The sequence below is a fragment of the Canis aureus genome, chromosome 10 (genome assembly GCF_053574225.1).
Source record: "Canis aureus isolate CA01 chromosome 10, VMU_Caureus_v.1.0, whole genome shotgun sequence".
In the NCBI taxonomy this organism is placed as follows: domain Eukaryota; kingdom Metazoa; phylum Chordata; class Mammalia; order Carnivora; family Canidae; genus Canis; species Canis aureus.
Genome location: NC_135620.1, coordinates 47192777 through 47217121, shown reverse-complemented (window position 1 = coordinate 47217121; position 24345 = coordinate 47192777). Strand labels below are relative to the sequence as shown.

The 24345-nt window shown below is 42.8% G+C and overlaps 1 protein-coding gene across 4 annotated transcripts in view; it reads left to right on the top strand.

The window, feature by feature from the left end:
• MOB3B (MOB kinase activator 3B) overlaps positions 1–24345 on the top strand; it is a 190484-nt gene that overhangs the window by 148649 nt on the left and 17490 nt on the right. For all 4 annotated transcript variants that reach the window (XM_077912201.1, XM_077912202.1, XM_077912204.1 and 1 more), the window contains one exon: positions 8481–8683. In XM_077912201.1, the coding sequence (XP_077768327.1) occupies positions 8481–8683 (203 nt within the window). The remainder of the gene's footprint in view (positions 1–8480; positions 8684–24345) is intronic.

Genomic DNA, 24345 nt, shown 5'->3' with positions numbered 1-24345 from the left:
GAACATGCTGGTTAGATTTGTGTATTAGGAAGATCATTTGCATTTTAGGAAGATCATCTGCCTGCCAGGTGGAGACTGCAAAAATCCAAGAGTAGAGGGGATCCCTGGGTGGCTCAGCGGTTTAGCACCGCCTTCGGCCCAGGGCCTGATCCTGGAGTCCCGGGATCGAGTCCTGGGATTGAGTCCCACGTCGAGCTCCCTGCACGGAGCCTGCTTCTCTCTTTGCCTCTCTCTCTCTCTCTCTCTCTCTCTCTCTCTCTCTGTGTGTGTGTGTGTGTGTGTATGTCTGTGTCTCATGAATAAATAAATAAAATCTTTAAAAAAAAAATCCAAGAGTAGAGTAGGGGAAGCTCTAGCACCACACAGAAGATGCACTAGGCAGAAGCCGGTGGTGGCTGGAGCTAGGGAAGTGGCAGTGGGGATGGAGGGAGAATATAGACTAGAAACTATTCTGACAAGATTTGGTATTAATTGCCCTTCACACAATGGGAGAAAGATTCTGCCGGTGAATAGAGAAGTTTTTACTTGGAAGACACTCACCACATTATCTATCATCCATGACAAGGAGGCTGAGTCATTCTGGGTCTCCTGATCAAAGTGCAGGTACTTCTATCCAACTCCCCAATACTAATGAAGTTCATTAACATCTTGTTCTCAGCTCACTTGCATCTCATTTGACCCCTGTGATTTTCAGCAAACTCAGCATGTCTGAACTAGCTACAGTTTTGTTGTTGTTGTTGTTGTTGTTGTTGTTGTAGTTGTTGTTGTTTTTTACGGCTCTTGTTGCCAGTCTAGAGTGAACGGTTATCTTCCTCAGGTTTTCCTGGGTCTTTCTCAGTCCACCTCCACCTCCAGGCCATGATGGCAGAGGGTGAAGGCAGACATCCTGGAGACGGAGAGGCTAAGAACAGCTCCGGCAGCAGAGAAGTGACAGGGGGGAGCAGACAGAAGTGTGACAGGCAGGCACATTGTATTTACAGTCGCTCCTTTGGGTGGCTGAAACAGCACTTCCTCTGCCCCGCAAATGGCATGTCTGAAAGAATTAACAATCTGTTTAGAACGTATAATCACATGCTAGTCTATTTTCCTTCGGTCCAACCACTGTGATTGTAGGTCAGAGGGCAGCACAGGGGGCGCCGGGGAAGGGCAGAAGGAGTTGGAGAACAGAGTAGTAGCCAGTTTATTTCTAACCATTTGCAGCTGTCAGCTTGTTTGGGGGCTTTTTTTTTTCTTTCTTTCTTTTTTTTTTTTTAGGCAGAGGAACAAAGTCTTGCTACATGGGATTGTTTTCCTTGGCATGACGAACAGACACTTTCTTGAGGAACGCACTGAGATAACACAAAACATCTGCTTAGAGGAATCAGTCCTGCAGCTGACTTTTCATCAGCGAAAGCATGAGGCTTCTTTAGATAAATATATATGTGTGTATATATACACATACATGCATTTTGCAGGAGGCAGGAGAATGTGGATGGGATGGGCAGCAGAGCAAGCTAAGAGGAGGGAGATGTGTATTTTTAAGAAACAGATCTGTGTTATTAGTTTTTTTTCATTGTTTGTTTTCCTCATGATCCAATTGCATTTTGTTTTGCAAGTGTTTTGGAAATGGTATGTTCTCAGCCACACTGCCAGAGGAGGTCTGTTTTCTTTTCCCACGTGTGTGGGATGTTGTTTTTATTCATGAACTATTGAGAATGAGTGAATTTGATGACTTGAACAGGGAGTTTCATATGCACACTCCTCAGTTATCAGGCTCCAAAGACAAAAAGGACAGCACAAATGCCCTCAGACAGGAATGACTGTTTTAAGGAGAAATGTGGGTATTTCTGGCTGTTATTCAGGTGCTGTCAGGGGTCCCCAAAGGATTGGCCAGATCATTAGGTTTCATCTTGTGGCATGTGGCAACTCGCAGGATGTTCCCCAAATCCACTTTCTAGGAGAGGCTGCCCTCAGAAGAAAAGTAACTTCATCTGCCCTTCCCCAGGAAAGGGATGAGGAGGAGCCAAGACTTCCTAACCACAGTAACATTGGCTGTTATTTACTGAGTGCCTCCTGGGTGCATGCTGGCACCGTGCTTCGTGTTTAATTCTCATGATCTCCCAGAGGCCTAGGTATTAGTATCCCCATTTCTTGGATAAGGAAATGAGCCTCTTAGAAGTTAGCAAATGTCTACAAGAACAAGCAGCATGGAAGTTCCACAACCAGATTGTGAACTCGACTGTCACCAGAGCCAGATGCTCAGCCACTGTCCTCAACCCTGGATAACACATGTGTTTAGGGAAGTAAGAGCCAAACCTCCCTTCTCCACCTTCATCTTTTTTTTTTTTTTTTAATATTTATTTATTTGAGAGAGAGAGCACACAAGTGGGAGGAAGGAGGAGCAGAGGCAGAGGCAGAGGGAGAGGGAGAAGCAGGCTCCCTGCTGAGCAGGGAGCCCAATGCGAGGCAGGGCTCGATCCCAGGACCCTAGGAATATGACTTGAGCCGAAGGCAGATGCTCAACCAATTGAGCCACCCAGGCCCCGTCCATCTTCGTCTCTACACCTCCGTGGTCCAGGTCCAACCCAGTATGATCGTGGACCACAGTCTTATCCTCAAGCATTGGGCATTCTCTTCAAAAGAAAAGTGAGAAAACGAGAACAGGAATGCACTGCAGCTAACACAGAGACTCCCCCTGGGCCTTGTTGGAGTTTGAGACCTTTGTCTCCAGTCAGTGGCCCTGTCATTCAAAGCATTTCTGCATTCTCTGAGGAACTCTTTCCCTTTGCAGCTTCCATAACAGCATAAAAAAGAAAACAGCCATTTAGACAGTTTGTTTTCTTTCAGGGGTGTCTGAAAAGGAAGGGTTGAATGGGGCATCTGCTTCATGCAAGAGAGGAGAGAGGAAGGAAGGAGGAAGGAAGAAAATGGATTGAAGCTCAGAAATTACTGGAATTTTTTATTAAATTTTGTTTGGGAGAAAGGAGATTTACTAAGGCAGAGATAAAAGGCAAATCCACATGGGCCCCAGAGAAATTATTATATTCCGTGCTCGATTTAGCTCTCGTACTGAATGTGGCTTGGAGATCAGAAAGTTGTGGTTAGGCACATTCATAAACTCTGCAGGGCTCTGTCAGGTGCTGGTTCCCTGCCGAGCACTACCACGTCTTCCTGAACCGCAGACGCAGAGCTGGGGACTGCCTGTGGGGCCTTCCGGGAGTCCCTGCAGAGACCAAGCTCCATCACGTGATCCAAGACCATCCAGATCCAAAGTCGTGTGTGTGTCTGCCTGTCTGTCCACCACCTCTTTAGAGAATACTCTTCTGAAGACATCTTCTCATTTTGGGATAACTTCTTAAAGTCTGAAAATTCCCAGCTTGACTCTGAGAGTCATGGGATGTGGCTCGGGGTGGTAGAGGTAGGGGATGCCCTGATATTACAAATCACTTAAAGACCTTCTGATCAAAGGTTGTTTTCTATGTTAATCAGTACATATCTGTCTGGGATTATGGTCACATGGTTTGTCTTAGTTATAATAAGACTAGTCAAAGTTTAACTCCAAACCCTTCAGATGTGCAGTCTACTTCAGTTAGGACTACTGGTTAATATCGTCTGCCATTAACTTTCTAATTGAGTACAGTAACTGAAAATTAACTATCAGCACCTGGAAAAATACATTGAAAGGCAAAGAAGGGAGGTTTTAATGATAAGAAAAGAGGAGTTTCAGGTTTTTTCTTCCCACCCCTTAGGTAAGATCAAAATGTTCTTATCAGAGAACTCTCCTTCCTTTTCACCAAAAGCAGTGTGCAGTCTCCCATGCCAGGACCATATCAGGACCCTGGCAAAAGGCTATCATTTCTGCTCTGGGCTTTTTCCTCCCCCAGAGAGGAGATGATAGACTCACATCTTGACTGAATAAGATCACGGCTCTTTTATGATTCAATTTTGATGGATGAGTATTCCCTACTTAGCCCTGTGCCAGGTACTTTTAAAGGCAGATTCAAAATGTAAAACAATCTCTTTGTTCAGGGAACTTACAATAATACAAGACATAAGTATGAGAAGCTTGTAGAAAATAATGTAAGGCAGAACATAGCACAGTGCTCGATTGAGTACTTGCCACTCTGAGCTCTTTGTAAGTTCAGAATTGATATGTCAACACCCAAACTGCTCTCCTGAAAATAAATTTGCAGGAGGAATTTAATCCCAAAGTATGTTCCAAAGAACTCTGGGTCTATGGGATACTAAAAGCAATGGTTCACGAGAGAGTGCTTACTGTCTGCAAGGCATTAGGCAGAGCCTTTTTTAAAAAAATATTTTATTTATTTATTCATGAGAGACACACACACACACACACAGAGACAGAGACAGAGGGAGAAGCAGGCTCCATACAGGGAGCCCGACGTGGGACTCGATCCATCCCGGGTCTCCAGGATCATGCCCTGGGCCGAAGGCGGCGCTAAACTGCTGAGCCACCCAGGCTGCTCAGGCATAGCCTTTTATATGTATGTGTATTTAATCCTCATAATAACCTCTCAGGTACAGATAACGTTAACCTCCCTGTTTCTTTCTGTGTGGAGACACTGAGGCTTATCTGACTGCATTGTGAGTAGGAGGTAGAGTGAGATAGAAATGAAAGCTGGGAAGTATGATTACAGGCTCTGTGTTTTAAACCAATAGATATTATGGGGGAGAGGTGGGTTCAGAGTAAAACAGGACTTTTTGCTACAGGAATCCTCAGGTTCTTTCCTATGCAGAGATAAACCTCTATGAAAGCAACATTTTTGCAAATACATTTGATCTCCTGACCCTCTTTTTTTAGCCAAGGTTATCCTAAATTAGTGAATTTTAAAACATGCCTTGGGAAATACGGAAATGGAGGGTCAGAGGTATCTTACTCACCAAGAGAAGCAGAGAGATGAGAGGTTGGATGTAGTCCTGAGCTGGGTCAGTGATGCCACGTGCCCACATAGACTGGCCTTTGCCCAGACCCCGCCAGTGTACGGCTCCCTTAGGTGCAGACCATTACTGTAACAAGCCTCGTGTCCATTTGTGATGAATCATTAGCCTGTCATTCTTCCTACTGCTGGACTGTAGCCAGTTAAAGCAAACAAACACACATTTTTAGGCTTCTTCTCTATAAGACAGGTCCTGGGCTAAGTGCAGGTTGTAAAATGGGGATCTGTTCCCTGCCACCATGGAGCCCGTAGTAATGCGATGCAGAAGAAAAACCCTGAGTTTTAGAGCCAAACCATTACCTCCTTCCGGCTGTGGGGTCAGGGGTAAACACTTTAACAGAGCTAAGCCTTGGTCACTTTAGAAAACAAAACAGGCACCTGGTGGCTCAATCCGTTTAGCAGTCAAGCGGCAGACTTTTGATTTGGGCTCTCGGGTCATGATCTCAGGGTCCTAGGATTGAACCTTGGGTCAGTCTCCATCTCCAGCAGAGAGTCTGTTTGAGGATTTCTCTCCCTCTGCCCCTCCCCCTGCTCGTGCACACGTATTCTAAAATAAATAAATAAATAAATAAATAAATAAATAAATAAATAAATAAATAAATAAATAAATCTTAAAAACAATAGGACTGCAATAATAATACCACTGCTCAGGGTGTTGCTGGGACACACTGCATATCAGGCATCACCTATAGCTCCCTTTCCTTTGGCTATTTAATGGAGATTGGATACTCCTTAGCAGCACCCATAGATTGATCAGTTTTCATGAGCTGACACCTCAAGGGAGGGAGTGGATCAGCAGGGCTGAGTCTTGCCCCATCTTGCTGCTGTGAAGCCAGTTACACAGGGTAAGGTAGTTCCAGAGTCCACCAAAGGGGTGGACATCCAGTTCTCTACATCCAAAGGAGTGATCTCTTTACTTCCCGCCTTCTGAAGGTTTATTTAAAACACACATACAGACACACATGCCACAAAGAGAACACATTTCTCCTTGAAGGCCGTGGAGTGTATTAGCTGACCTCTTATCACCTTGAACCTGTGACTGCCAAGGATGTAGACTTTTTTCAAACTTCTCTCACTTCCCACCACTTCTTTTTTTAAATCATATTTCTGTACCACCAAAAGTAACCTTTGGTGGCCTCGTTACACTTAGCAATTGAGCTCAGCCTCTATCCTTGGCAGAGAAAAAGTGTTATGTTCCAAACATAACCAGATCTTTTGGTGTTTAGAACCAGGCTTGGGACACCTGGGTGGCTCAGTGGTTAAGTGTCTGCCTTCCAGCTCAGGGTGTGATCCTAAAGTCCTGGGATCGAGTCCCACATCGGGCTCCCTGCATGGAGCCTGCTTCTCCCTCCGCCTATCTCTCTACCTCACTCTCTGTGTCTTTCATGAATAAATAAATAAAATCTTAAAAACAAACAAACAAACAAAAGAACCACGCTCTGCCACTTTGTTAGCTAAATAGCCTGGGACAAGTGAATCTGTGCTTCAGAGCTTCAGCGTTAGTCACCTGTGACATATGAGTAGTAAAGCCTACTTTGCAGATAGGTTGTAAAGGAAACAGATGTTGACCCTTGGTGTCGTTACTGTGTGGGTTACAGGGCTCCCCGTCTAATGGGCACACACTTAGAGGGGTTCCATCACCTCTAGGACTTGAGCTTCTCTGAAAGCTCCAGATCCTTCCCCAGCCTGGTGGCTTTTTGCTCCCTCCTCAGAATAGAAAACCACCATAATCTCTGCGAGGGGCTACCCACCACCTCCTTCCCAGCTTTACCTCATCTCCATCCCTAAATCCCGGCATCTGTTGCCCAGACAGCTGCCACGCTGTGCCCTTGTCTCTCCCTGGGTTCATTTGATAGGCCCCACTTTGTTTTTGAGGAAAAGCTAGTATCGGTGCCGGGCCCCAGGGAAGCAGATCTTGCCTCTGCCAGCTGCCAGTCATCTTCTGTCTCTCTCATCGTGCCCTGGGGGTCCCAGGTGATCCCATTACAGAGTATCTCACCAGACAGCTGCCACTGGGACCCCGTGGAGGGAATGGACAGGGACCAGGAGCATACCCTAAGCACACGCGGCAATTCTGCTGAAAGGCTGGTAGCTATGTCTGCCTTTTCTTGATAAAGGTAATATTAATATATTCCTTATAACAACAGCTAAATGCTCCAGGCCTTACAGTGCAGAGCGGAGTTGGGGGGGGAGGGTGTCACTCCCATTTAGTGTTCTAGGCACTGTCGAAGGATTTTACTCATGGTAACAGCCTCCTAACTCATGCAAGGAAGGCCTGATTATGCCCCTTCTTTCATAGATGAGAAACCAGAGTTGCATGGGCACCACTTCTAATACTCACAACCCCTGGAATTTTTATCAGCATCTAACCCTCACAATTGTTGGAATTTTCATTTACATATGGGAGAACTGAAGCTCAGAGAGGTTCGATCTCTCGCCCATGGTCAGACAGCTGGAAAAGTTGCAGAGCAGGAATTCAAAGTCTGTTTAACTTACAACATGTCACCACTTAAGGACAATGTAAATAACAAGAGTTTCAACAGTGTTTGAGAGGGAGAAAGGAAGTAGGCTCATGGATGAACTGTGTTGCTTTGACCAGCTGGCAGTAGTGGTCATCAGACAGGAAATCTGGGTGCCTTCTCTGGCCACATAATCCACTCTTACCTTCGTCAAGGAGATGAAGTGGTCATAAGTGTAATGCAAACTATCTTTGGAGTTGATTGCATTTGCTCACCTCAGAAACAGTGAATCTCAGGAAAATTCAGATCAAAATTTGCACATTGGTAGCCTATAGGCCACGTTAAGCTAGAAAGATGTCTTGTTTTAACTACTGATATTTTTTAAAATTTCAATTGCTAATGTTTTAAAAATGTAGCCAGTTTACATAGAACTCCCAATTTCTGAATTATCTTGAAAAATCGGAAGTTCTAACAGCCCTGAGCCTCTGTTCCCATATGGCGACCATTGGCTTGAGTTTTGCCACAGCTACTCCCTTTGAGGAGAAGGTGCTTCCCAATTTGCTACTGTCCCCACTCCCCCCCTATTACTCTGTGTCAGGGAGTACCCATCTCCTCGTAGCATTGCCTTCCTCTTACCAGTTCTCTTATATTAGATGTAAGAGGAAAATGAACTTCCTTGTGCTCTAGAAGTAGAGGGTGGAGGAAGCAAGAATAAAGAACATACATTTCTGTGTAAAATAAATATTTAACATTTATATATAAATAAAACTGAATATATATATTCAGATATATGTATATATGTAACCAAAAGAAACAAACCTGGCCCTCTTCATTTTTTTTTTTTTTTTTGTCTCTTCCTGGTCATTGTTGGTATTTAAATGTAGCAGCATTATTAGCCACTTTTTACACAGTGTCTAATGTAGCTGCCCACATAGAGCCAGACATATCTATAGGCTGGCCTGGAAGCTCAGATCCAGGATGGTTCTCCAGCCTTACACATGTGTTCCTGGGCTTCCAAAGCTTTCCCATCATGGCTTTGTTCTTTTTCTTTCTTTCTTTCTTTTTCTTTTTTTTACTTCTCTAGGTGTTCCCTTCCCAAAGAACTTCCTTCAGATCTGCAAGAAGATTCTGTGCCGCCTTTTCCGAGTCTTTGTCCACGTCTACATCCACCACTTCGACCGGGTCATTGTGATGGGTGCAGAGGCCCATGTCAACACCTGCTACAAGCACTTCTATTACTTCGTCACAGAGATGAACCTCATAGACCGCAAGGAGCTAGAGCCTTTGGTAAGTGTCACTATGCATTGATGACACCCAAGCTACTACCTCCAGGAACTCAGCCATTTGTCACAGCACACTGCCAGACCCATTCAAAATACTCATCCATGGCAAGCCATTAGCCAGAAGACTGCAGCATTAGATAGGAGTTAGAGATCAGTGTAAGGGTCAGATGATGCCAAGATGTTCACAGCCACCAAATAAGAGTCTTACATTTCTCTTTGAGTGGTGGCAGAATGAGGTAGGATTGTAATGGTTTGGGCCAGAGGGAGTTGCCTTAATTCCAGCTCCAAAACCAGCCACCTATTTACATAATCCCTTAAATGAGCATCTTTGATCTCTTATGTCATCTGTTACCCCTCTATTCAAAGATATTCAGAAATATCCCTTCAGTTGGTAAACATATATTTAGTACCTCCTGTGTGTCCACTGCTAGGCATGCAAAGTGAAGCACAACTTCCTTGAAGTAGCTTTGAATCCAGAGATGGAGATAGATAGTAAGCTCCAGGTAAGAATACAGTATCTCTAGGACCTTTTTTTTTTTTAAGATTTTTAAAAATATTTTATTTATTTATTAGAACACAGAGAGAGAGAAAGAGAGAGAGAGAGAGGCAGAGACACAGGCAGAGAGAGAAGCAGGCTCCATGCAGGGAGCCTGACGTGGGATTCGATCCCAGGTCTCCAGGATCACGCCCTGGGCTGAAGGCAGCACTAAATCACTGAGCCACCCGGGCTGCCCTAGGACTTTGCTTTTCATACTGAATCTCTTGTGATGCAGTTTTAATAGGATGTATTAAAATCCAAAACATTTGATTTTTTTAAGATTTTATTTATTTATTTATGTATTATGTATTTATGTTTTTATTTATTTATTCATGAGAGAGAGAGAGGGGGGGGGCAGAGAGACAGGCAGAGGGAGAAGAAGGCTCTATGCAGGGAGCCCAATGCAGAACTAGATCCCGGGACTCCAGGATTACGCCCTGAGCCAATGGCAGGCCCTAAACCACTGAGCCACCCAGGGATCCCCCAAAACATTTGATTTTAAAAAAAATTTACAATGATTGTTTAGGTGAATGGGGGGGTCCTTGTATTTTCTTCATAAGGTATTTTTACAGATGGACTCAATCTGTACTTTACAAGCCAAAGAACCTTAAAACTTCCAACATCTTTTGTAACATGTAATATCTTCATGTGGATGCCCTCATCACAGCTATTTCTAGTCAGCTCTACTAAGTACTTTCTTAACCAATATAGTACAGTGCTTTATACTAAAATCATGGGTTTTTTTCCTTGAAACATTAGAAGTGTCAGTTTTGCAAAGTACAATTTACAGAGCAACTAACTTTCATCCAAGTCCATTTGAATAATGAGCAAAGCAAAGACCAGGCTAGTCCTTACTCCTTTTTCTTTATGTATATGTTTTTAAAATATAGGTTTTATTGTTATTTATGTATGGTGAGGCCAACAGATCAGGAAACCATTGCCATTGAAAAGATAAATTATTATACTCGTAGATCCAAAGAGAAGGGGACACACCATATCATGAGGAGGGAGAGGGGGAGCACATGGGGAACTACCAGGGCTGGTCAGAGGCAGAGGTAGCAGGGAAAATGTGGGCCCAAGCCTTAATGTGGCCCCTCAGGGAAGGAACAGGTGAGTCAAACTAAGGAAGATTAGAATTGAATTGACTAATTTGAATCATTTCAGGAGGCTCTGGGGATTTGGGGCTGTCTTAATTGTGTGGAACCTGGCCCTGGGTGACTAGGGGAAGGCAATAGTAGCCCTAAGGGTGAGAGACATAGAAGAGGTGGTTGGGGTTATGGGCTTTGGATTTATTAGTTTGTATTATTTGGGGAGTAAATAGCTGAAGAGTGAGTTGTTTACTACATCAGGAATTGTCTAGTCCTGGAAGGAGCTGCCCTCCAAGGTTATAGCAAGGCTATGATGTTAAAGAATCAAAATACGAAAAAAGAAAAAGACATTTTAATATGGTACAGTACTTTTATCTGGCAAAAAAAAAAAAAAAAAAAAAAGCTTATAGATCACCTTTAGAATTTCTCAACTTGAAATCTGTTATTGTGCTATGAAAGTACATGGTAAAAAAATATTTTTGTTTGCATCACCAGGAGTTCTGGAACAAAGCAAGACTTTCTGGGCACAAATAAGATATAACACTGGTTAAGGAAGTACTTTTTTTCCTTCATTTTCTTTTACAGTAGCTTTCTAGAAAATTCTTAGGGGCAAGAGCTAAGTTGTCTCTGAATTCAGTTGGACAAGTAGTGTGGAAACTGAAATGCTTCCTGATGAGTTCTCCTACTTTGTCCTGTTTAAAGGCAGGCATGGGTAAACAGTCACTACAAGAAGTAAAAGTTGTGCAAACATCTCAAGGGAGTTAAGAGCCTGGAAAGAGTTGATAAAGCTAATTTTAGAAAATGTCAAGGACAAAGGAAAGAGTGACTAGGGGCCATAGAAATGAAAAGGGTGGAGGAATTGTGAGGGGAAATACCTTCCCCAAAGGTCCACCAGAAGGAAAAGGTTCTCCTAAGCACTCACTGTTTTAGTTTCACTGAGCTAGAGGAGCAGAAACACCAGATAGATAGAGCCAAAAGTCAATTTCTTCTATACATCTAGAAGCATAAAGGCCATTGTAAGACAAAGCTGAGTATGAGCTAGTAGAGAAGGCCTTTCTTTGCCATCAAAAAACTCTGTTATTTTCTATAACTGAAGAAGAGCCCCATGGATTCTAACACCTGGCAGTGCCTGGAGCTGCCTGGAAGTCGAGTCACAGACAAGCCTGGATGGCCCAATATTCCAGATGAAAGCCTCTTTGGAGGCTTGAGGAAAAACTGATTGGATTAACCAAGAGTTGTTAACAGTGGAAGTGAGCAAAAGGGTATCAGTTTTTTCCCCTAGAACCTTTTATTTCTTTCTTTCTTTATTTTTTTTTTAATTTTTTTATTTATTTATGATAGTCACAGAGAGAGAGAGAGAGAGGCAGAGACACAGGCAGAGGGAGAAGCAGGCTCCATGCACTGGGAGCCTGACGTGGGATTCGATCCCGGGTCTCCAGGATCGCGCCCTGGGCCAAAGGCAGGCGCTAAACCACTGCGCCACCCAGGGATCCCGAACCTTTTATTTCTTTAGATCTTGCTTGAAACAGTATCCTTCCTACCTTTATGTTTTCTTAATTATAATTGCAGGGTCATTAATTTTAATGCTTTTACATATTAACAAGTGTTTTCTGTGCTTAATTGTCTGAAATTCTGTGTTCATTTTACAACCCAAAACCTATGAAATAACAAAAAGATATTGAGAATGTTTCTGAGGACAATAATTATATAATGTCAGGCTCTGGATAGTTAGCATAGTCCAGTGTCCACTAAGAAGACTGTATTTGTGGATTGTTATTACTGAAATGAGCACATTCAGTAGTTGATAGTGCTAGAATACCTAACTTCTAAGTTGACTATAGCAATGGACATATTAAAATCAGCCAAAATATGCCAAATCAATACATTTTTATTTTATTTGCATCTATCAAATATCCTATATATGCAACATAAGTTGTTCAGATGTTCTAAGGCATAAGAAAGATGCTTTCAAAAATTTACAGATGCAGTCTAAAAAATGGAAAATAATGACATACTAATCTTGAGCTCTTGAAGGATGATAAAGAAGTCAGGCATTTGGCTTCACATTCTAGCATACATTCTTTAGAATCTAAAGCAGCAAAGGGCCAGAAGGCCAGCCAGTTTCCTTTAGAATGTCAGCATTCCCAGAGTTCCCACACCTCCAGTGGGACATTCCTCATATCATGCCTTGGGATTCTACAGTGTAGAACTCAGAGACCCCTCCTCATGTTTCTCTCTGCCATGCTTCCGCCATGCACAGCCACCCTCTTCTGTTCCCAGAGCCTACCTTGTAACTTTTGTCTGATGTTGACTAAGCGTCCAGCACACTGGTTGAGAATCTAGCACACCACAGGGTAGGAGATTCAGTCTCAGTGCTTAAAATAAGACTCAGACTCTCTGGTTCAAACTCTTCATTCACTAACTTGCAGTCTTGAGCAAGATAGTTGGTTTTTGAAAGCCTTATTTTCCTTATTCATAGAATGGGGATAATCACTGAATTGTAAAAATTAAATGGATTACTCACATGGTAAGTGCTTAAGAAATGTTGGCTGTTAAGTGAGATAATGAATATAAAGGAGCTGGCACATAAGCAGAGGTACCCCAGTTCTCCCTTCTCAGCTCCCATGGCCTTTTGCCATCCTAACGATCCCCTGGGTAGCCTTGTAACATAGTTTATTGTATTTGTATTGGTGTCTCCTGTGGGATGGTCAACTCTTTGAGGGTTGGGACTATACAGGATATATGCTCTCATGTCCATGTTGCCAAGTACATACTAAATGCTTAATGTGTTTTGAATTAGGAAGAGTAGTTTGGGGATGATGTGCCTCCATTCAAAGGAATTACACACCAATTATTTCTCCTTGGAGCCACCTTCATCTCAGAACATGCCAGCAGACTTACACTTATTTATTGTAGGAAATAAAGCTTCATCCTATTGGATTAGCAGTAAGATTAAAAGCAAAGTTAGTCACAAAGCAATGAAGGGATGCATCATCAGTCTTAGCCCTGACAGAGAAAAATAGGACCCCAACGTCCAGTCAGTTCTCTATTTTAGATTCTAACTAGATCACCTGGGTGGGGGGTTGTTGAACATTCTCATACTACTGTGTCCAGGTGACTAACCCTCCCCGATTTGGCACTAAAAGTTTCATGTCCTGGGAAAATTCTCAGTCCCCAGCAAACTGGGACAGTTTGTCACCATCTCAGGCCTCAGAGTGGGAATACAATTTGGAATTCAGAAGCTGGGAAGAGGTCACTCTGGCCAGCGCAATGAGGAAGGCCAGTGTGTCCATCCCCCAAAGGGCTTGCCACATGGCTCCCACTGGGACCTGCTGGTCAGCAGCAGCCTGGGAACCCATTTCATCTGGTCTCCAACAGGGAGGGGGAGACTGGAGAGGAGACACAGACGTGACAGATTATCCATTTCTCATGTAAATGAAACAGCTGAAGATGACTTGAACTCAAACAAATTCACAGTTGGAGGAAACGAGCCCAAATGATGCTAGTAATTAGAAAATAGGCCAGGCCCTGATTGAATAAGCAGGCTGCTGTGGGCCCCTGGCAGCTTGAGTCAGCTGACAAAATTGAGCTAATCAGAATTATCATTAGCAAGCACAAATAACCAGCAGTGTTTGTTGGCCTTTCACTACACACAAAAGCAGACTCAGAGAGGGCTGTTAGCAGTGCAGTTGCTGGTGAATAAAGAGCTGATGATGGGGGAGGAGAGAGGTTGAGGAGATGGGGAGGAAAGGCAGGAGGGTTGTATGCTCACCCACATGCACCTGCTGACCCCTGGGTGACCTTGGTCCAGAGCCTTCTCCTTCTCTCTCCAGGATTTCATTTCCTTATTTCTAATAATGAGGTGATTGTTATGCACCTACCTTGCAGAGGTGCTGCTGGGAAGCCAAATGTTATCAGGGGCTGCTCTTTTACCTTATAAGCGGGCCACTTGGGCTGTAGAAGCTCTTTGATCAAATCAGTGTTTCTTAATAGCGGTCATTACACCAGTTGCATCAGAATCTTCAGGAGGTGACATTTTAAAATGTGAGTCCCTGGGCCTCAACACAGACATGCCAAATCAGAATTGAGGTTACTGCCTACTACCAAGCACCCTGAATCTTCATCTCAAACTTACTGTGCATATGAATCACCTGGACGTGTTGCCAAACTGTAGATTCCAATCCAGTACACTTGGAGTGGGACTTGAGCGTGCACATTTTGCTCCCAGGTGATGTCAATGTAGCTGTTCCCAGACCACACTCTGAGGAGCAAGACACTACATGACAATTACTCTCAGATGTGAGAATTACTATTTTTAGCACTTCATCTCTTCTCTAGGATTAGAGGTTAGCTCAGTAGTATGGGAAAGTAAAGCAAAGAAGAAAAATCTTAAGGATCAGTATTGGCCAAGAGTATTCCTGAAAATGTGAGTCCTGGAATGAGTAACGGGAATAAAAGGCACAGCAGAGGGAATATAGTCAATGATATTGTAATAGCGCTGTATGGTGGCAGATAGCAAGGGAGCATATTGTAATGTATAAACTCGGCAATCACTATATTGTACACCTGAAACTAATGTGACATTGTGTGTCAACTCTATTCAAAAGAAAAGGCTGGTCATGAGTCATGCTGGGTGAAAACAAACATCTTTCCCTTGGTCAAGTGTGAGTTTCCAAAATGCTACATCATCTCCCGCCCTGAAGACCCACAGTGTATAATTGCAGATTAAAGGCTTTGAGAAGTCAATGCAGTGAAGAAATCGGTTCAGTTTTGTACGGCCCACTCAATGTAACAACGTTTGACTCCTGAAATCTTTTTTTCTTTTGTTATCACTCATTAACATTTTATAAAGATCATGATCCATGAAGTAAACTTTGGACAACACTTCACCTATGTGATATGTCTCTAAATTTTGAGTTTTCCCCTCCCTGCCTCCACCTGGGCCCCCACCCCACCCACCAGTGTTGCATGGGGGACAGAAGACGGAAGATGGAAAGAGGGAGATGAGAGGGAGATGAAGCTCCTCACAGGGGAGGGCTTCACAGAAAGAAAAGAAACCTGGCCCTGTTCATTCTCACTCCTCGGTTCTCCTACATCATTGTAGGACGCCCATCACTGAATTCTTAGCATGCACAAGGCACACAAGCATTTTCAAGAAATAAAAGTAGCTCCGTATCTTGAGTTCCAGCTATTCATTCCATTAAGCTCTTTGCATATATTACTTTTCCTCACACTTGTTACCTTTACCTCAAACAGGTGTGGTTGGCAGTTTCTCCATATCTAAACTACATCCCTCTCTGCCATTACTGCCATTCTGTCACACCAAAGCTCCTCCTCCTCCCCCAGTTGGCTAATGATTGAGTTTCATGCACCTAATGATTTTAAGCTTTAGTTCAAAACCACCTCTTTAACAATAGATACCTTAGGACCAGGGTACTTTGGAGACCAAAGATTTGGAAAGCCTTGTTCCATAAAGTCCTCAGCACAACCCATCTAAGCACAGAATTGCTGACCTTCTATTCCCCTAAGAGGTGGCCAGGTCTTTCCTGCACTCCCCTCGAAGATGCTGGGGTGAGTCCAAGGTTGGCCTGTAATGGCAAGATCAGATCAGGGCTGTGCAAAGAAGCAGAGCATCTCACATGAGCCAGAGCTGCTCCCCAAAAGGGTCACTGTGGGCTTCTGAAAAGGACATTTTCTTTTAAACATCATCTGTGCAAAGTCCTCTGGGATGCTTCTTGTCAGGCAGTTTCCTTGACTTGCAGCCCAGTGGCTTAGACATGGGCACAGGGATTAAAGAAGAAAGGTCTTCAGCCTAGGAGTCTGGCAGTTGGGCCTCTACTACAGTGATGCTCCTGCTATTATGTTACTGCAGTAGTTGTCCAGCCCTGAGCAAGGCATGTAATACTTTTGGGCCTCAGTTTTCTCATATGTAAAAGAGCCCATAACAGGAGTCCCCGCAGCTTGAGTACGGAGATTATGATCTTTGGCATGTCCCCAAGTTCATCATCTCTGGTCCAAGGTGGCCTCTTCTTGTTTGGTGAGACTTTCATGGGTTAAAGCCCACTATGGCATCAAAGGGGATACGCTGGCACAGAGAGTAGCTGGAGTTTGCATTCCCGGAGCTTTGTCAGTTTAGACAATGTGTATGTGTGTGTGTCTAACGTGGCATCAGCTGGTAGTGGTTGTTCAGGGCAACACAGCTGAGTGGGAATGCCAGCCAGAGACCATTTTAAGAGCCTTGGCAGACATACTGTAAAGTGTCAATTTGAAAAATAGCAAAGAAATGTGGGGTTATTTTCAATGAACTGCATTGTGCTGAGTTACTGGGAATGTGGCAAAATCAGCCACATGTCTTTGTCAGTTCAGTTTATTTATTCTCTCCTGATGTCCAGAGACCTTTTGCTTCTGGTTTGTAGGATGATGACTGGTTTTAATTTTTTTTGGTTTTGGTTGGGTCAAGGATCAGATATGGTCTGTGTGTCCAGGACCAGTGGCTCTGAGTGCCCTCCCTGCTATCTCTGGCCATGTCATCTGCTCCCCTCTTCACAGAGTTGCTGTGACAGAAATGCTCAAAGTAGCAAGCTGGTGATGGTACAGACCACGTTGTGACTGTAGTTGGAGATAGATTACACAATTACCACGGACTAAACAATTCAACTTTCCCTGGATATGGAGTGGTCCCTCCTGGAGTAGGATGTTGAGGTAGTATTATCTTTACAATGTGTATGCATTTTTCATTTTGAAGCCTCTGTTTTAAGGGGGCAGATCTCAGTGATTTTAGAGCATATGAAATCTGTGGATTCTGTATACGTAACATATCTAGCCCTGCAGGGACAGGCACCTCACTGCAAAGGGTTTCATGACCTTGATGAAAGATTTTGCTTGGAGTTTTTCCCATCTGGATTCCTCTACTCATTTGGATCTGAAAAGATTTTTGAAGTTTTTTTTTTTTTTTACTTCCAAGTTTTAAAAGAGAACAAAAGGGATTCATTGAAAAGAGATTATTCTTGACCATGGAATGGTCTATGTACATTTCATTAAATTTAAGCATATGTGTATATATAATAACCATAAATAATCTTTAGCTGAAATTATCATGTAGATCTAGAGTTAATTTCAATCCCTTCTTATTAAGTATTAGCAAAGCCCAAAGCCCAGAAGTAACTAAGGAAATAAGTAAGAAACTAGTACCACCCTGGTCTCAATCAGATTCTTGTATTATCTTTTTTTTTTTTTTTTTTTTTTTTCCTTAGGACCATTCTCTTCTTAACCCTAGGACCATCCTGTTTTATCTGGATGTATTTACCCTATATCTCTGGATTGATTCCTTTGTATGGAGGTTAATATTCTAATCACAGTGAATTCCCAATTGTGGTTTAACTTTTAAAGTACAAAGTCTTAAAACACTATTAGTATATTTCCAGGGGGTCCTTGCTGGCTCAGCAGAGCATGTGACTCTTGATCTCAAGGTCATGAGTTTGAGCCCCACACTGGGCATAGAGATTATGAACACACACACACACACACATATATTTCAAAACTCTTATTATTTCTGTTCCAGTTTGCCATTACATACTTCTGTGTAATGATTATCTTCCAGTTCTGTAGGTATGCCTGCCTCGGCAGCCTAAGAATGCCTAGGCTTACAAGTCCCACACTGCCTTATCTCTTACCTTGGCTGAATGGGAATGGTTTTAGACTGCTTCTGATGTTTAGCGGAAGGGAATTATTTCTAGACCATTCAGTAAACATTTATTGCTTGCTGAGCATGTGCTGAAAATCAGGGCCCTGCTTTCAAGGAATTCATTGGAAGTTTCCCTCACTCTGTCATTACTACAGCATCTCCCAAAGTATTTTTCCCAGAATCTGCTAATTCTAAGGGATGTCAAAAGGTATTAGATGGAAGGGGAGTTCCCTGGTCAAGTAATCATGGGAAACAATGAGTCAATAAAGCTATTCTGGTGTCTTTAACACCCTAATGTGCGTCCTACCCCTCCAGGTAAAGCATGCACAGGACAGACGTGCAGATTTATTTGATCAGGGAATCCTTTCTCTACAGAGTATTTTGCATATCTAAAGCTTTGAAATACCCTTTGGGAAATATTAACTATGCAGTGTTATATAATCTACCTTCTCTATTATGAGCTCAGTTCTCTTCTGGCTGCTGAGTGCCTGACTGCTGAGTGTTTTTACTTTGTTAAAAAGTATTTTTTAAAAACCTATATTCCAGACACTGCACTGAGTGCCAGAGTGACAGTTACATAAGATCCATTTCCATTCTTTAAGAAACTCATGATTTTAAAGAATCATACCCTTTGATCCATTACTTAGAGCTGCACCATCCAATACAGTTGCTACTAACTATTCATGGTTACTTAAAGTTAATTAAAATTAAAATTACTTTCTTGATCTTAATAGTCACATTTCAAGTGCTCAAAGGCCGCCTGTGTCTACTTGTTGGCCACTGCTCTCCTAGTTTACAGATGAAAAACAGATAAAACTCAAAATCATACATTCAGTGTTTCTCCCTAGGTCTAGTGTCAGAATCTCCATGTCAGAGAACAGCTCAGTACCTCAGGAGTGCTATTGGTCTCTGGAGCACCAAATCATAATTATACTTTATTATGTCTGCTGTATTGGAAATTGCTGCAGAGTGTCAGTCACAGTAGGATATAATTCATCTCTGTGAGCATTTATATGAAAATGGGAATAGTCAGTATGGCTTGATGCCCATAGATAAGACTGCCAAATTTGGGCTGCTTTGTGTAGTCTAGACTAGTTCAAATTTTCCTGCCAGATAAGACTAGATTCTTTGGCTCCAAAAGATGTCAAATGAATATTGGGATTTGAATTCGAGAAGGTTTTATTTATTGAAATATAACAGTATATCTTCTCTGACCACCCACCTGTTCCACCACATAAAAGCATGAAGATAAGAGCATGGGCAGTCTCTATCCTAGGGACTTGTGTGGTCTTAGGAGCACTTCTTCCTGTGAAATAATTTTATGCATAGGTACAGAGATATCAGCCACCCACAAAGCCAGCTAGGCCATAGTATAGTACTAGAACATAGTATATGAATCAATATTAGTTCCACACTTCTGGTGGAACTAGAAGATTCTAGCAGATTCCTATTACGTTGTGAATCTAAGTGTACCTGGACCAATAAATAAAAATGAATGCATACAGGTAGGTTTGGATGAAGAAAGAGAATGCAGATTACTCCAAAGAGAACTTCATAGAGTTTCTTGAATGGGCTGTGTCCTCTCACATCCAGGCCAGAGATCCACGTGAGCCCTCAGCCTCCATGTCCTCCTGAGTCCTGCTCAGCCTGCAAGCTGTGGCTTAATTGTCCCTTCCTCAGAGAGACCTCCCTCACTCTATACCATGTTGGGTCTGTGCTAACTGTTCCCTGAGCCCAAAGAGGGAAACCAAGATGGAAGCCACCATACTGTTAAGGACTAGTATCGGAAGTGATAAACCACCCCTTCCACCATTTTCTATTCTTGGAAGTGAGTCAGTCAGTCCAGCCCACACTTAAGAGGGGGAATTCATCTCTATTTCTTGAAGAGAGAAATATCAAAGGATTTTCTAATATATTTTTAAGCTACTACAGAGACCAAATTTTTAACAGGCGGTATTGCCTTTGGCCTGTGCTTTTCCCTTTTTTCATTTCCCACATTCTGTAGCTCAGGTCTGCTGCCTCCAAAGTGCTCATTTTCCAGTAATCACTTGCCTCAGTGAAAACTCCCATGACCGTTACCTCAGAGTGGTAGCCATCTCCTCCCATTCCTAGCCAAGCTCCTTGAAGAAGACAGTGAAGCCAGTTGTCTCAGGAATCTGCCCTCCATCACTCCAGAAATTTGCCTTCATTCTTTAAAGAGTGCACTGCAGTCTTGTGCTCTTACCTTTGAAACAGAAGAAACAAGTAATATAATTCATGTTACAGAGAAATTTTAAAAACATTGTGCTTGGGCAGCCCAGGTGGCTCAGTGGTTTAGCACCGCCTTCAGCCCAGGGCGTGATCCTGGAGACCCGGGATAGAGTCCCACGTCGGGCTCCCTGCATGGAGCCTGCTTCTCCCTCTGCCTGTGTCTCTGCCTCTCTCTCCATGTCTCTCATGAATAAATAAATAAAATCTTGAAAAAAAAATTGTGCTGAGCAAAAGAAAACAGAAAAAGTACATACTGTTTGATCCCATTTATATCAAATTCTAGCACTCTAAACTAATCAACAGTATCCAGAAGTAGATTGGTGGTTGCCAGGGGGCCAGGGGAGGCGGTAGAGGTTGACTGCAATGGGACAGGAGGGAAATTCCGGAGGAGACAGAAATGTTCCATATCTCAACATGGTAGTTACCTGGCAGCAAATCCCTATGAAAGTTCATTAAATTGTCCATTTAGGTAGAAGCATTTTATAAGACTGAGTATGCTTCAGTAAACTTTATTTTTAATGTATGCTTAGTAAATGCATGCAATATATTTTTAAAACAACTTCAGTGTTCACAAGAATAATGATTTGCCAAGTCTTCCCTGAAAACTTTTGTCTCCCAGCTGCCTGGGTGGTTAGTTAACAAGACAAACTGAAAGGGAAAGTAGCAATTTATCCCTGAGTACCAATTAGAATATCTGTGTTTTCATTGGTTATAATAGCAGGAATATTTCATATCACAGAGACAGGTGGCTCTCCCTTCCCTCTGGCAATCAGTTATGAATAATTGTAAACCATTCTGCTGCTTATCACCTGGGGAGAGTTCAGAAAGCATCTCAGCCCTCCTTCCCCATCCCAGGCCTATTGAATCTGAATCTCCAAGGGTAGGACCCACGCAAAGTACGCCTCTCTGGACAGCTCTTATGTGCCACCATTGGTGAACCCAGTGAGATTGAGTATGGTGCTTTCCAGACTTTTCCCACATAAGAACATCTGGGGAGCTTGTGGAAAATAAATGCGTAGGTTCCACTGCTAGAATTTTTGTTTCAGTAGTTCTGGGATGGGACTCATGAATCTGCATTTTTAATAAGCTCCCAGATAATTCTGATGTAAGTGGTCCAGGCATCACACTTGGAAACTAATAGCATCTATTCCCAAATGTCTGGGCAGAATTGAAGGTCCAGTAAGATGCTTCGGCTGAAGAGTGGCCCCCTCATCTTGATTTTTTTTTAGATGGCATCTAACCCCACTACTTTTGTTTGCTTAGGTACAAAAGCAAAATACAAAAGCTTAAGTACAAAAGTGGCTGTTTTCCTCCACCCCATCCCTTGCCCTAGAATCTGGTACCATAACCCTAACCTGTACCCTAACCCTAACCCATACCCTGACCCTAAACCATAATGGTGTTATTTTGCTGGCAGCAATCATCACCACACCCTAGAAGCCCATCCCCTCCAGACCTCACCACTTCACCACTTCAGCATGGCACCTCACACGTGTTAGAGCCCTCATCACACAAACCTTAGTGCTGCCAGGGCCCTGTGTTCTAGGCACATGGCTAGGCTCTGGGGATACTGTGACAGGTCAGTCTTGGTCCCTGACTTGAACCCTCCTATCCATGTAGAGATATGAATGGTCTTAGTTTTCCCCCTGGTAAAATGAGGGTGCATAGCCCAAATCAGTGGTCCTTAGCAACAGGTTCTGTGAACATGCAGGGTAAAGCCAGATCCAGAGTCTGGGTGCTCACCTCCTCTTCAACCATATCTGCCATGTTTTTTCATTAATTAGTGGTTTTTACGTAAGGTTGCATCAGAAGAAGTGGTTTCTGCTACCAAAGTAAAGTATAAATCTGCTGAATTAGGGAAGATTTTGATTTCCTTCCAGTTCTGGCACGTTGTAGATTCAGAATGACATGGATTGTCCACTGCCTTTTTTTAAACTTTATTTATTTATAATAGGAAATTATTTTGAAACAGACTTATAGTAGAGATTTATGTCTATGTCTTATTAAACTACCTCAACATAGAGGAACTTTAAATGGCCTATGATAATTATATACTTTTAAAATTTGATATGTTTATCTTCTGAGAATATAACAAATAATCTGAGGATAGGGAAATTTTTTAATAAAGCTGTGGACAAGGTGCTATAGGAAATAGGTTTATGTATTACCTCATTTAATCTGTATGCAACTTTATGAGATAAATACTGTTTTTATCTCCATTTTAGAGAAGAAGAAAATCAGACAAAGTGGTGAAGTAATTTGTCCAATGTCACACAACTCTATGGGGTCAGGAGTTAAACACATGCAGTCTGACCCTACAACCCAGACACGACCTCTGCTGAGGCAGATTTTTGCTCAGAGACACACTGATTCAAATGATTTCTGATCATTGATTGGAACTAGGATATTTCCTAAGGTTCTAATCCTTGGATAGAAGAGCATCTGGCTGTGAAGCCATAGTCAAGTCACATCAGCTCTGAGCACATGGAATGTATGTTGTTTAGTGACTCAAATAGCATGGCAGTATATAAAGAGCTGGTGCTGAGTGCTGGGGCAACTAAAAAGGCATGATGCATGCCTCAAGAAACTTAATGTCTGTGGATCAGATGACCCAAACCCAAAGCCTACAGAAGCCGGGTAGGTAGCAAATGTGTGTTAGCAAGTAGGTAATAAGAAATAGGAAGATCTGGGAGCCACCACCATGTGACTCCAGCTAATGGTTTCACTAGGGAAGTTGGGACCCAGAATTTCCAAATCAAAAGAAATTGGAACTCCCAACATTTTAGGTGAACCCTTAAGAATTTTAAGTGTTGGCGACTAATTAGAGCTGTTCTTGTACTTTGTTATATTTATTTCACTTCATCTCATTTTTTAAACGTATAGGCCTAACAAATTCTTTCTAGGTGTGCAGTTTGCCTAAGAGCCATCATTTTGCACTCCTGCCTTATATAAAGCCCACCATAGGCAGGACAGGGTCTGGCCCATTACAATCCTGGCAGCACATCCACAGTGCACTGAAGTGTAATTTTTTGAGTTTTCCCCTATCTTGAAAGCCCAGAACTTCTAAGCATATGAAGTGGAGTGGGGGGCGGGGTAGGGGGTTGAGGGGGTAGGGAATGTGTGTGTGTGTGTGTGTGTGTGTGTGTGTGTGTGTGTGTGTGTGTGCTTGCAAGCATTGGGGAATGTACACAGTTCGAATTAAGCAGACAAGACAGTGGTCATTTGATTGAGTTGGTGTCAGCCTCACATCCTGCTGCTCCCATGCCCCATCACCATTGCTGGTCTGCATTGACTGTGGTGCCGCTGGCCCCAAGGAACACAGAGCACATCTGTTCCTTTGTCATTGGCTTCACTCGACATGACCAGTGTCATCGCCAGTTGGCATTCAGATCGTTGACCCTGTCGCTGCCAGGCCCGGGCCATGAAGCAGCTGTTGTTATTGTACACGTTCACTCTAAACAGTAGAGCCTTCAGAAACCTGCCGGACACCACCTCTGCTCTGGGGAACCGGCCGAAAGTACCGAGTGAGCTCACCGAGGACACTCCAGGGATTTTATCTTATTAATCTTTGAAAAATATTGGCAAATGGGCATGAGTCAAATAAATATATTTGACCACATCCAGCATCAGTTGGTTTTAGTTTTATGGCCTAATGATTGAAGAGGTAGACTCTTCAGTTCATATGAACGGAACAGGTACTCCTGTTCATATCTAAATTCCATTTTTAACATAAAGTTTCTATGTGGTTTTTGCTTTATTTGGAACTCACCCTTTCTTTGACAGTGACAGCAGCCTTTGTGCATATACTACAGAGGAATCATAGATACTCATGGCTGTGGTTTTCTCCTTTGGTGTCAGTGGTACAAGATGTTAGAGTTATAAGAGGTTCTCAGAAAGACTCTTTGTTTTCTGTTGCTGGTGCAAGGGTGTTTGGCATCTTGTATTAATAGATTATTCTAAATGGAAGAATTATTCTAAACATTTTTTTGTTTCTGATGTTGCCAGTAATCAGAGAGGATTTAATTTGTTGGACATGAGTATGTTCTTGAAAGCACGTGCACATGCATAAGTGTATGCATGTACATATGTGCACAATCACACACACA